General features: G+C 42.5%; 1 protein-coding gene across 1 annotated transcript; it reads left to right on the top strand.

Moving 5' to 3' along the window:
• Positions 1 to 1,811: 1,811 nt before the first annotated feature.
• Positions 1,812 to 13,723, top strand: LOC120066138 (AFG3-like protein 1). The gene is made up of 16 exons (XM_039017280.1): positions 1,812 to 2,071; positions 3,446 to 3,524; positions 3,770 to 3,858; positions 4,167 to 4,316; positions 4,491 to 4,556; positions 4,766 to 4,890; positions 7,182 to 7,446; positions 7,623 to 7,760; positions 7,959 to 8,112; positions 8,298 to 8,405; positions 8,626 to 8,751; positions 8,847 to 8,957; positions 9,087 to 9,202; positions 10,514 to 10,714; positions 11,270 to 11,464; positions 13,017 to 13,723. Exons 1-16 carry the CDS (start codon positions 1,937 to 1,939, stop codon positions 13,200 to 13,202), a joined length of 2,244 nt encoding a protein of 747 aa, XP_038873208.1. The 5' UTR covers positions 1,812 to 1,936; the 3' UTR covers positions 13,203 to 13,723.
• The last annotated feature ends 599 nt before the right edge of the window (positions 13,724 to 14,322 follow it).

Here is a 14,322-nt window from a genome sequence, read left to right as displayed (position 1 = left end):
CAATGCCAGTTCACTTACCTCTTCCCTATAGGCTGACTCGTTGTTGATGGTTATCAGGCCTACAACCGTGGTGTTGTCAGTAAACTTCATTATGGAGTTGGTGTCGTGTAAATCCACAGAGTCGTCGGTGAACAGGGAGTAGAGCATAGGACTGAAGACACACCCCTGTGGGGCCCCTGTGTTAATAGTCAGTGTGGAGGAGGTGTTGTTGCCAAACCGCACATCCTGTGGTCTGCCCGTCAGGAAGTCCAGGATCCAGTTGCAGAGGGTGTCGAGACCCAGGGTTCTGAGCTTGGTGACGAGCTTGGAGGAAACAATAGTGTTGAATGCTGAACTGTAGTCAACAGCATTCTTACATAGGTATTGCCGTAATTCTTCTTGGATCACTAAGATTAGGATCTGTTTTAATCTATTTCATAATTATTGTTATGTTTATTGATCAGATATTATGCATTTTACCACAATTTCCTCAACTACCAGCGGGGAAAAAAAGTTAAAAACAAATCCATTTCTAATATGTTTTACCATTGCCCACCTAATGAAAAGGCCTGAGTTAAACATAATACTGAAAACCAATATATTTAAAATATATATTTTTTTAAATTTATCTCATCGCATAACATTTTCTGGATCTTGTTTTTTGCCATAATTACATGTTATTTTTATGTACACAAATTGAATAAAGAACAAATGGCATACTATCAGATTAAGCCAAAATTACTGACATTGAAATGGTATTCTTCCTAATATTTCCTAAAAATGGTGTTTGAAAAAGTCTTGATGATGATGATGATGACGATGATGATTAACTGAAGTCATATGGTGGCAAAGCAAAATGATATCACAAACATTTAAGTTACTGACAACTGCTGCTACCTGTGTGTTTAGTACTTGCTGGATATTTCTATTTTTGTATGTTCATCATAAATGTGCAAATTGTAAAATCTAAAACATTTTTATTTTTATTTTAGTTATTTTTAAACTTTTTATATATATTTTTTTATTAACAACAAATCAATACAGAAAGTACATAAGGGAACACAAATATATATAGATTATATACAATGGACAATCGAGCTAGGGGGTACAATATCACATTACAATTACACAAGGACCTTAAGGGACAAACATACACTTACAATTCTAACAGCTTTTTTGTTAGTAGAGTATTTAACTGTCTTAAAATACAGTTCAATTTCTTTTTGTAGGGTAAGAAAATGTGTTTTTTTGTTTGTAAATTTACATTTGTGTATATGAAATTTGGCCAAAAGAATAATGAAATTAATTACATAAAAATGTTTCAGCTTATTTCTATCGTATGTAAAGAATCCAAGCAGTAAATCTCTCCACAATAGTGTAAAATCTTCATAAATGTGTTCAATTATAAATCTACTGATGTCTTGCCACAGTTTTCTTACATGAATACAACGCCAAAAAGATGCAACACTGTTTCTGGGTGGTCATTACATGCAAATTGTATAATCTACCTGTCAAATTGCTTGTCCATGATGAAATGTGCGTGTGTGTTTATCAGCCAATCACAGAACAAGATCGAGTTCTGCAGAAGGACCCAAAGTCGTCGTATTCGCGCATGGATGATTTGATTTTTTATTAAAGCTGTACACTTGTATCTATTGAACACTTTGTATACTTTTTTCATTGCATTTTGAATATGCTTACATTTTATATCATTTGTCAACCATATCCAAATAATACATAAAAAAATATGTCCATTCCAACATAAATTGTGTCAGGCATGATTATGGTCAGGTTATTGGAGTCCTCAATGGTCAAACTCTGGATGACGTTCTTGCATTTAAAAGCCAAGTACTGTGGCCGTTATTTAATATTGTAATACCGTTGAAGTGTAAGAGGACAGCATATTAAGAAAATCAGATATTATTTCTCAGAGTGGACGGCAAGTGGCAGCCAGAGAATGGTTCAAATGTTGGGGCTTCTCTCGACGGCTGCTTTGCCTTTACGGATCGCAGTAAAACCTTCGGTACGCAGTTCAGTGGTGTCAGCAAGGAATGTATTTGTGCTGCCCGTCTACCGTGGCTGTTCTGTCAGGGTAAGATTGTTTTGTTATGTGATCATCCAGCCAACTGAAATTAGGTGTACGCTAATTAGCCATTCTAGTTGGCTAGTTCTGTAACTTTACAGCATACAATCAATCCGTGGCTAGAACTGTTATATGACTGTCAGGACTATCTGTGTCTCTTAACTAAACTCAGCAACAACCAAAAAAAAGTCCCTTTTTCAGGACCCTGTTTTTCAAAGATAATTCGTAAAAATCCAAATAACTTCACAGATCTTCATTGTAAGGGAAAAGAAAGATGCCCAGGATCCCTGCTCATCTGCGTGAACGTGCCTCCTAGCAGCATGCCAAAGGCATGAGGACTGCAGATGTGGGCAGGGCAATACATTGCAATGTCTACACTGTGAGACGCCTAAGACAGCGCTACAGGATGGACAGCTGATCGTCCTCGCAGTGGCAGACTACATGTAACAACACCTGCACAGGATCGGTACATCAGAACATCACACCTGCGGTACAGGATGGCAACAACTGCCTGAGTTACACCAGGAACGCACAATCCCTCCATCAGCGCTCAGACTGTCCACAATAGGCTGAGAGAGGCTGGACTGAGGGCTTGTAGGCCTGTTATAAGGCACCAGACATCACTGGCAACGTCGCCCATGGGGACAAACCCACCATCGCTGGACCAGACAGGACTGGTAAAAAGTGCTCTTTACTGACGAGTCGTGGTTTTGTTTCACCAGGGGTGATGGTTGGATTCGTGTTTATCGTTGAAGGAATGTGCGTTACACCGAGGCCTGTACTCTGGATTGGGATCGCTTTGGAGGTGGAGGGTCCGTCATGGTCTGGGGAGGTGTCTCAGCATCATCGGACTGAGCTCGTTGTCATTGCAGGCAATCTCAACACCCTCATGTGGTACCCTTGCTGCAGGCTCATCCTGACATGACCCTCCAGCATGACAATGCCACCAGCCATACTGCTCGTTCTCTGTGATTTCCTGCAAGACAGGAATGTCAGTGTTCTGCCATGGCCAGCGACGAGCCCGATCTGCAAATCTGGTGCAGTCCATGAGATTCACTGCAGTACTTAATGCAGCTGGCGGCCACACCAGATACTGACTGGTACTTTTGATTTTTACCCCCCCTTTGTTCAGGGACACATTATTCAATTTCTGTTAGTTACATGTCTGTGGAACTTGTTCAGTTTGTCTCAGTTGTTGACTCTTGTTGTGTAAATATTTGTATGAACATATGTTAAGTTTGCTGAAAATAAACACAGTTGACAGTGCGAGGACGTTTTTTTGTTGTTGGTGCGTTTAGCTAGCATAGCTACTAACGTTACTAGGCAGTAGCTCAACTGACTAGCTAAACCATCTATGATAACTCCAAATGCTTTCCTCTTCAGATTCTTGCACAAAATAAGTTGTCATCTCATGGATTCTATTCATCTCATGGACTACTATACTCTGCTGAGCTTCCAAAAGGTAAGACCCAAGAGTTGTGTAAGAAATGTCCTGTTAGACTGCATAGTTCTGCAGTTCATGAAGCTAATGCAAAATCAGATCAACTTATCTTTTGATGTAAGATCTCCATAAGGGAGATCTTACTCATAAAGATTGGTCTAAGCATCAACCTAGGTTGCCCTGACTTGATCTGCCAACCTAGATGGGCTCTATTAATCAACACTGGCTGGATCAATGTAATGCTATCATTCACTTTTGATTGCCAGAGGGTAAAGGGAAGGAATCACGTGGCAGGGGAGGCCGTCGAAGTGGCAGGAAAAGAGCAGGGAAAGATTGGTGGAGCCGCATGAAGATGGTATGTGCTGTGAATGGTCTGTCTTACAGTATTACTCCCTATCCTATTGCTTCCCAACCAGAGGTACTTGAGAAGACTCATGAGACCGTAGGCTTACTGCTAAAATGCACATGAGGGTATACTCCGGGCAGAGAATTCAGTTGGTGGCACAGTAACCAAAACCTTTTGGGAACCACCGCCCTATTCTGAGGGATGTTTACATATACTGTGTGACTTTCTGTGGAACTGAATGCAGATACTGCAACATGATGTGACTTTAAAAAAAACAATTTTTCTCCCATGTTGACCCTTTTCCTCTGCCTTACTAGGGAGACATCCCATGGGATGAGAAGGAGTTCCTTGCCCTGGCAATGCTAGTAACTGGGATATCATCTGCCGCACTCTACTATCAGTTCAGTGACACAGCCAAGGAGATCACCTGGAAGGAATTTGTCTATCATTACCTTAGCAGAGGAATGGTGAGAACAAAATGCAACAATTCAGTGAGAATACTGTACATGGAAATGCATGGTGATTTTTATTATAATCGTGATGTAATTGCTCAGTTACAGAACTTATTTTTTGTTTCCATCGATTTGTCATGGCGGTTTCTTTACAACTAGGCCTTCCTAAGCAGTTTGTTCTCTTCACAGGTTGACCGTTTAGAGGTTGTCAACAAACAGTATGTGAGAGTCATTCCATTACCAGGGGCTGATGAGGTAGGTGAAAACAGACCATTCTCTGGATCTGAAACGGTGACAGACTTTAGATGATAGCATGATGACTCGCTTGATAAAGATTAACTCAGGATGAATAATCTTTCAGTAGAATATAGCAAACAAGATTAAATGAAGTGAGTGTTTTGTGGATACATTGGAAGCTGCAGCCTTACTGAAGAGGTTGACGTGTATTGGTGGTCTTTCCCCAGAGCCATGTGTGGTTTAACATCGGTAGTGTGGACACCTTCGAGAGGAACTTGGAGGCGGCTCACCACGAGCTGGGTGTGGAGTCCTCTCATAGGGCAGCTGTTGTGTACAGCTCAAAAAATGATGGGTGAGTTAATACACACACACGGGCTGCACTATTAATCACATTTTAATAGAAATTGCGATATTGACATGCACAATATCCATATCGCTGCGATTATTTGAACCGCCACTTAGCCGTCTGTAACACCATTTTAAATTATTTTAAACTTTTGATATATTGCTCGAGTTAGTGGAGTTTTCTCCGTCTCCTCTTTTTGACGCTTCCCAATCTCCCACACACCAAGCCCCGTCCCCTGTCAAGTAGGCAGTTCCTCATGCTCGAGATTCACTCTACATGCATTCACCAACACCATGCAGTCAACCGATTTTCTTCTAAACCGGAACAATGAGCATTTCCACTTTGATTCTGTAAAGACATGCTCCAGAACTTTGACTAGTAAGTATTTTTCAAACTTCCTGCATTGGGCTGGATGTGTTTAATATGTAGTTCATACATGCAGAATTTCTGTCTTACTTCAAATGGCCACAATCTACATTTTGAAAGCGACTTTTCTGAAAGCCATACTGGGGCATTTCCCCCACGTGGGCCAGCCCCATTACAATTTGAGTTTCATCCAATGAGCTTCAGCCCCTCGCCATTTGAGTGACAGCTAGCAAGATGCACACAGCAGAATGAGAGGGAGCAATGACATGGCGCACATATCTGCACATACAGTATGTGATGTAGTACCCAATTTCTGGGGCCCACTTTTTGCTCATGAATGCTACACTGAACAAAAATATAAACACAACATGTAAAGTTTTGGTCCCCAAACATGAGCTGTACAAAAGCTTATTTATCAAAAAATATATATATTTCTCCTTTGCCAAGATAATCCATCCATCTGACAGGTGTGGCATATCAAGAAGCTGATCAAACGGCATGATCATTACACAGGTGCTCATTGTGCTGGGGACAATAAAGGGTCACTTTAAAATGTGCAGTTTAGTCACACAACACCATGCCACAGATGTCTCAAGTTGAGGGAGCGTGCCATTTGCATACTGACTGCAGGAATGTCCACCAGAGCTGCTGCCAGAGAATTTAATATTAATTTCTCTACCATAAGCTGCATACGTCGTTTTAGAAAATTTGGCAGTGCGTCCAACCGGCCTCCCAACTACAGACCGTGTAATGCCAGTCCAGGACCTCCACATCCGGCTTCTTCACCTGCGGGATCATCTGTAATAAAGCCTTTTTGTGGGGATAAACTCATTCTGATTGGCTGGGACTGGCTCCCCAGTGGGTGGTCCTGGCTGCCAAGTGGGTGGGCTTATGCCCTTCAAGCCCCACCCATGGTTGCTGCACCCCAGTCATGTAAAATCCATAGATTAGTGCCTAATTTATTTATTTCAATTGACTGACTTTCTTACATGAACTGTAACTCAATAAAATCTTTACTTGCTGCTTTTATTTTTGTTCAGTATACTTTCAGAACTACTGGCTAAAAAGTATACAAAAGTACCAGAGAATCTCTTTATGTGTATATATATCCACATTTTCTATATTTAGTTTAACTTGTTCTCTGCAAAATGCTAGTTAGTTGGTCTTTAGCAAGCTGCAAATGTGCCAAAAAAAAGAATTGTTGGCCCCTAATGCTTATCTCTAGCTAGCGGGCTAGCTAAATCCACTGATAGGGGAAATCCTGCTAACAAAACTTTTGCTCTTATACAGGCCGTTACCAGTGGTGGAGTATATCCACATTGTTTGTTCTTAATCAGAGGAAAAGGCAAAGAATATTCTAATGTTTGTCTGAATGTACCCATCTATTTCCATCTAATTAGGGTTCCATGGGAAACACTGACCAACGCTTTGGTTCCTATTCACCTCAGCCCTTCCCTTTTTCATTTGTCATGCCAAACAAGTGCCCACTGTATTCCAACCATAAAATTATAATGATCATTCTATGAACAGTTTGCTCAAGTCTGATCTATAATCACAAGTGAAATCGCAATATTTGGTACAAAAATCGCAATTTGATTATTTGCCCATATCGTGCTGCCCTAACTTGTTTTTCTATCCTTGGGGGAACCTACAAATATTTCCATTTAAATTGAATCAACCCCTTACCCTAATTGTAAACAGCCTTTGTCCTCATGGGGATGTGGGAAATGTCCCCACGTTTTACTATTCTTGAGGGGATTTTGGGTACACACGAGGATAGAAGAACAATACTACACACACCTCAGCAATTCATGCCTCCACAGGGCTTGACTATTGCTCATGCCAAAATTAGAGGCAGACTTGTGAGTCAAATTTCACATTCAAGCTGACGTTTTAACTGAGACATAATTTTATAATTTGTCCTTCTACAGGACATTATTGATGCGTGTGATCCCCACCCTGGGGTTGATTGGTTTCCTGCTCTTCTCCCTGCGACGGGGACCAATGGGAGGTGGTGATTGGACCGCCTTCACCCCATTCAGTATCAGGGAATCACCAGCGAAGATGATGTACAACATCAACACCAAGTTCAAGGATGTGGCCGGCTGTGAGGAGGCCAAGCTGGAGATCCTGGAGTTTGTTAACTTCCTGAAGAACCCCCAGCAGTACCTGAACCTGGGGGCCAAGATCCCAAAGGTAAGAGATGGGACAACCGCAGTCATGCTAGTCCTGAAACACCTTTCGATGTAACGTGAAGGGAGAAAATGTGTTGATTTTAGATGTGGTATGACTTTTCACAACCCATCACAAATGAATGTCCCTTTTAGACTTTCATATTTCAGGTATTTTAAATCTCATGTGTGTGTTCTCAGGGTGCTGTGCTCTCTGGACCTCCAGGCACAGGCAAGACCCTGCTGGCCAAAGCCACAGCAGGAGAAGCCAATGTCCCCTTCATCACAGTCAATGGCTCAGAGTTCCTGGAGTTGTTTGTGGGTGTTGGGCCTGCCAGGGTGAGTACACAATAGAGCCAGAGGAAACACTTACAGCTGACTTCATAACATCCATTTCAAGTTAAATTATGTGCATTGTAGATTATAGCTAGCTAATCACAGGGATACATTTCAATCCTTTTTACTGGAAATACTTTGCTTAGAGGATGTGAATGAAGCTGTTTTAAGGCCCTAGTATTGACTGGTTTCTCCCTGTAGGTGAGAGACATGTTTACCTTGGCCCGGAAGAACGCCCCCTGTATCCTGTTCATAGATGAGATAGACGCGGTGGGCCGCAAGAGGGGCGGGGGAAATTTTGGGGGCCAGAGTGAGCAGGAGAACACACTCAACCAGCTGCTAGTGGAGATGGATGGTAAGTATGGGTGAAAGTTTCCCCATCTAATATCACACTCACTATCATAATGTTTGTTAATCGGATATGTGTCCCCTGTTTGTTACTCAGTGATTTCATCTTATTGTCCACCATTACTCTAAATTGTTTACTTTGAACTGTAATGCATATACTGTAAGATTCATTCCCTGGTATTTTTCTTCTAGGGTTCGATACCAGAACTAACGTGGTTGTCCTGGCGGGTACCAACAGACCGGACATCTTGGATCCTGCACTAATGAGGCCTGGTAGATTTGACAGGCAGATTTACATAGGTATGGAATCTTACAATTAACCTGGAGCTCAGGCAACCGTGTGCTGTGGTAACTGTAGTGTTATGTTAACTTACTGCATATTTATATTGACATCTAATACCATTCGGTAAGACTTTATGTAAACCTACTTAAGGACTTCTTTTATAACCCTGTACATAACAATTTTAAAATCAGCAGACTATGAGCCTTTCATGAAATCCAATACATGTCCATATTTCAGGCCCACCTGACATCAAAGGCAGAGCGTCCATCTTCAAAGTGCACTTGCGGCCCATCAAACTGGACCCTGCTATGGCCAAAGACGGATTGGCCAGGAAGATGGCTGCCGCCACACCAGGCTTCACTGGCAAGTTGAGCTGCTCTGTGTGAGAAGATGCCATGTTGATTATCTTGATGTCTTTTTTTTTTTTTTTTTTTAAACATCCTCTCCGTCTTCATCAGGAGCCGACATAGCTAACGTGTGCAACGAGGCTGCCCTAATCGCTGCTAGACACCTCAACCCACATGTGGAAGGAAAACACTTTGAGCAGGCCATCGACAGGGTCGTCGGCGGTGGGTACAATGTCTTCCAGCGCCTTCTATTATTGTGTGGTCTCTGCTTTCTGAATGTTACATATTTAGGAAGTTGGGGTGGGGATTCAATGGAAACATCCATTATTTCTCTCTCGCATCTCCCTGTAGGTCTTGAGAAGAAGACCCAGGTGATGCAGCCCAATGAAAAGAAGACTGTTGCATACCATGAGGCTGGACATGCAATAGCGGGCTGGTTCCTGCAACATGCTGACCCACTGCTGAAGGTAATGCCCTCTAAAGGCCTTGCTTTGTTTATTTGGTCGGGTTGCCAAACGAATAAATATTACTACTATTAAAAAAATAGTTTTTGAGCACTGCATACTATAAACAACTCTGCAGCACCCTCCACTCCTTTTATGGTGTGAGTGAAGGCCAGCTGTTTGACCTCTGAACTACAATTGGAATCAGTGAGACTTCTTAGAAGATATTATACTGTACAACCATGAGTCTGACGAGCTTACTAGATCCCTGTGACGGTAGCAATGGCCTCTGTGGCAGTTGAGGCCATTTCATGAGGTGCCCTATGTCCGTTTGTTTTGAAGCCTAGCCAGTGTTGGGCTATGATTTGATGTGATTTATTTAATACACAATTCAACCACATGTGGATACAATGAGTTGGTGTCATGGAAAGACATGGCATTTTTAAATTGTGTCTGGGAAGTTGAGTGAAAGTCATCAATGATTTTAATAAAATATCTTAATGTGATTTATTTACGTACAGTTTTTATAATATTTTATCAATTAAATAAAAATGATCAGCCAGGATCCGAATGACACTAGTGCATCTCTTTGTGCGCAGATATTAAATCACCTGCATGTGTGCGATAGGAGTGGGCCATTGCTCAAGGTTTTGATTTATTAGGATTCGCATTTGCCGACGCCAATGGCGACAAGTGGTCTTACTGGGTTCCTTCCATTAGGAAAATGTGGTGCCTGTCATTTGATTGGTATCATTTTAATTTACCGGATATTTAAGAAATGTACCGGATTCATATGCGTTCAGGGTTCATACACATTTTGACAGATGGAATTTTATGACTTCTCCAAGTTTCCATGACCAACAATTTTGCAGTGTCTCTATGCAAGTATTTAAAAAAGCATATCGACATAGGTAGGGTGCTCTCTGATCCCATGTACCATCTCTAGTCGTTGTGCAAGGCACTTAATGCCCCACAAAGTATAATATATCAAATGGCTATGGTAGGCTACAAATTTTATTCTGAATCAAGCCACAAATTCTCTTCAGGAAATGTACCTTTTCTAGTAAGTCATTTTTTCAGAGCTACCTTGTTTACTTTGCAGGCTGACTAGCATCTATTGAGTTGCAATGTCCCCTACATTGGATTCCCAAATCAACTGGAAGTACATATCTGCAAAACAAGTTGAAGCCACATAATTCAAAAGAAATGCTATATCTAATCTTTTTCCCTAAAATTACTGTTACGACTGAGTCACATGATTCAATTCACTGTGACGAAGTGAATCATTTATAAAAATTTAAAAAATCACTATTCTAATGCCATGTGTTCTTCTAGGTGTCCATCATCCCCAGAGGGAAGGGGTTTGGGTATGCCCACTACGTTCCCAAGGAGCAATACCTGTACACGCGGGAGCAGCTGTTTGACAGGATGTGTATGATGCTGGGAGGACGTGTGGCTGAAAAGGTCTTCTTTGAGAAAATCACCACAGGAGCTCAGGATGACCTGAAGAAGGTCACCCAGTCAGCCTACGCACAGGTACTGTACTGCAAGGATCATCAACTACATTCGGCCGCGGAATGTTTTTTTTCTTGAGTTGATGGTCAAATTGACCGCAAGAAGCCCAAACAGATATGTTTGACTAAAACATAATCATTTGAAACCTTCCTTATATTTGTATACGATCACGTGTCTCTGTTATGCTTGGGAATACTTGGGAACAGATGTTTTAAGTCAGTCACTTGGCGCTGATTTCTGGTGTTTTTATAGTCTTATGTCCAACAATAAAAATTCCACACAAGGTTATCTATCTGGATTTTGCCTATCGGATAGGATTAAATGCGTAGAAATAGAAGTCCCCATTCAAGTCAATGACTCGTCTGTTCTATTCATATGCATTTAATATTCTCTTTATAGGTGAAACTGAGAACTTTTGAAAAACTGAGCCCAGAGCTTTTTAAATGACTCCTCAGATAGTCAGAAAAGCAATGGTTACGATTCAACAATGTTGATAGGAATTTGTTTTGGGAAGTGTTGCTTTATGTCATAGTACCTGTTGTATTTATGATCCCCCACATCACTTCTGGCCTCCAGGTTGTGCAGTTTGGGATGAGTGAGAAGATAGGCCAGGTGTCGTTTGACCTGCCTCAGCAGGGGGAGATGGTGATGGATAAACCTTACAGCGAGGCCACGGCAGAGCTCATAGACCAGGAGGTCAGAGACCTGGTGGACAGCGCCTACCAGAGGACCATGGAGCTCATTGTGGAAAAGAGGGAGTGTGTGGACATGGTGAGAATGGCATTGACCTACATGAACATCATGTAGTTCCAAGGTTTTCAGAGTACTCTTTATGCTGTCTTATCAAGGGTACACCATCTAAACTAAGCAAAAAAAGAAACGTCCTTGTACTGTCAACTGCTTATTTTCAGCAAACTTAACATGTTATTTTCATACACATATTTACACAACAGACAAACTGAACAAGTTCCACAGACATGTGACTAACATAAATGGAATGTGTCCCTTAGCAAAGGGGGGGGGGGGGTCAAAATCAAAAGTAAGTCAGTGTCTGGCCACCAGGTACATTAAGTACTGCAGTGCATCTCCTCATGGACTGCACCAGATTTGCCAGTCCTTGCTGTGAGATGTTACCCCAGTTTTCCACCAAGGCACCTGCAAGTTCATGGACATTTCTGGGGGGAATGGCCCTCAACCTTTGATCCAACAGGTCCCAGACGATTGAGATCTAGGCTCTTTTCTGGCCATGGCAGAACACTGACATTCCTGTCTTGCAGGAAATCACGCACAGAACGAGCGGTGTGGCATTGTCATGCTGGAGGGTCATGTCAGGATGAGCCTGCAGGAAGGGTGTCTTCCCTGTAAAGCACAGCGTTGAGATTGCCTGCAATGACAACGAGTTCAGTCCGATGATGCTGTGACACCTCCCCAGACCAGGACTGACCCTGCTCCAGAGTACAGGCCTCAGTGTAACGCTCATTCCTTCGACGATAAACGCAAATCCGACCATCACCCCTGATGAGACACCCGCGACTCGTCAGTGAAGAGCACTTTTCGCCAGTCCTGTCTGGTCCAGCAACAGTGGGTTTGTGCCCATAGGCGATGTTGTTGCCAGTGATGTCTGGTGAGGACCTGCCTTACAACAGGCCTACAAGCCCTCAGTCCAGCCTCTCTCAGCCTATTGCGGACAGTCTGAGCTCTAATGGAGGGATTGTGTGTTCCTGGTGTAACTCGGGCAGTTGTTGCCATCCTGTACCTGTCCCGCAGGTGTGATGTTCAGGTGTACCGATCCTGTGCAGGTGTTACACATGGTCTGCCACTGCGAGGATGGACAGCTGATCGTCCTCGCAGTCTCCCTGTAGCGCTGTCTTAGGTGTGTACGGATTTTGCAATTTATTGCCCTGGCCACATCTGCAGTCCTCATGTCTGCTTGCAGCATGCCTAAGGCATGTTCACACAGATGAGCAGGGACCCTGGGGATCTTGTTTTTTTTGTCAGTAGAAAGGCCTCATTAGTGTCCTAAGTTTTCATAACTGTGAGCTTAATTGCCTACCGCCTGTAAGCTGTTTGTCTTACTGACCATTCCACAGGTGCATGTTCATTAATTGTTTATGGTTCTTTGAATAAGCATGGGAAACAGTGTTTAAACCCTTAGCTTCACAGATCTTCATTGTTATTTGGATTTTTAGGAATTCTTTGACTTACATTTTTTTTCCTGAGCTAAAACAACCTATTAGTCCCTAGAGCTTCGGTTTGGCTCTGTCATTCTTGATGTGTCATGAATGTCACTGAGCTCACTGCAACATCACTTCTGTCTCCCCAGGTGGGGAAGCGTCTCCTAGAGAAGGAAGTCCTGTACAAGGCGGACATGCTGGAGCTGCTGGGGCCACGGCCGTTTGAGGAGAAGTTGACATATGAGGATTTTGTGGAGGGGACTGGCAGTTTTGAAGAGGACACCAGCCTGCCAGAGGGCCTGAAGAACTGGAACCAGGAGAGGGGACGTAGCTGAGGAGCCTGCCCCAGTTAAGGAGAAACGGGGCCAATAGGCAGGACACCCAGTGACTGGTGACCTTTTAGTTTGTCTCAGCACAACATGCATCACTTCAATCATGTTGCCTAGGCAGAAGGGAGGTTTGGGTGGGCTTAGCGTAGCACAGTGTCCAGGGACATATTTATCTGAGTTCAAAGCAAACTTTCAAGCCCGAATTCAGATCTTTGAATGCCATATTTGGGGTGACACACATTTTACTCAAAGGAAGAATATGATTGACAGCAGACTCATTGAGATTTGCTCTTTTTAGGAGTTTGATTTACTTCTCTCCCCACATGTTTGTCATAACTGAATCATGTACAGTCGGGTACAAAATTATTAGCACCCTTGATGAAGATGAGCAAAAAATACTTTATAAAATTAATACAAAGGGAGCTATATTTTATGCAACTTTTTTTATAATACAATTGCTCCGAGAAGGATAATTGAATTAACAAGTGATACTTTCTGTTGAAAAAGATGGGGGGGGGGGGGGGGGATTATTGGCACCCTCTCACCTTGCGAGGATAAGGGCACTGAACTGTTTTCCTAAAATGTTTTATGAGATGGGAGAACGCATTGGGAGGGATCTTAGACTATTACTACATACTGAATCTTTCCAGATCCTTGATATTCTTTGTCTGCCCTTATGGACTGCCCACTTCAATTTAAACCACAGGTTTTTGAATGGGGTTCAAGTCCGGATACTGAGTTGGCCATGGCAAAATATTGATTTTTGTGGTCAATTAACCATTTTTCTTTTGGAATTTGTGTGCTTGGGGTTATTGTCTTGCTGGAAGATCCACTGGTGGCCAAGTTCAAGCCTCCTGGCAGAGGCAACCAGGTTTTTGGCTAAAATGTCCTGGTCCTGGGTGAAGTTCACGGCACCTTTTGACCTTAATATTTTACACAAGGTATGGGGTTCATTCTTTTGACACCAAAGCACCATGGGTTTGAGTGGTCAAACAGCCTCAGTATTTTTATCTTTACCAAGGGTGCCTATAATTTTGGACCTGACCGGACATCTGCACCATAAGACCAGATTGTTTAGCTATTTATTTAAAAAGGGACTTCCTCCCTGTAAAATGAAATTCACAAC

The sequence above is a fragment of the Salvelinus namaycush genome, chromosome 21 (assembly GCF_016432855.1).
Source record: "Salvelinus namaycush isolate Seneca chromosome 21, SaNama_1.0, whole genome shotgun sequence".
NCBI lineage: Eukaryota > Metazoa > Chordata > Actinopteri > Salmoniformes > Salmonidae > Salvelinus > Salvelinus namaycush.
The sequence above is the reverse complement of the archived record's forward strand: the minus strand, read 5'-3'. Positions and strand labels throughout refer to the sequence as shown.

Coding starts and splice junctions, on each gene's coding strand:
- LOC120066138 (XM_039017280.1), top strand. CDS start 1,937: ATGGTTCAAATGTTGGGGCTTCTCTCGACGGCTGCTTTGCCTTTACGG. Junction 4,891..7,181: donor TACAGCTCAAAAAATGATGG/GTGAGTTAATAC, acceptor GTCCTTCTACAG/GACATTATTGATGCGTGTGA. Junction 11,465..13,016: donor AGAGGGAGTGTGTGGACATG/GTGAGAATGGCA, acceptor CTGTCTCCCCAG/GTGGGGAAGCGTCTCCTAGA.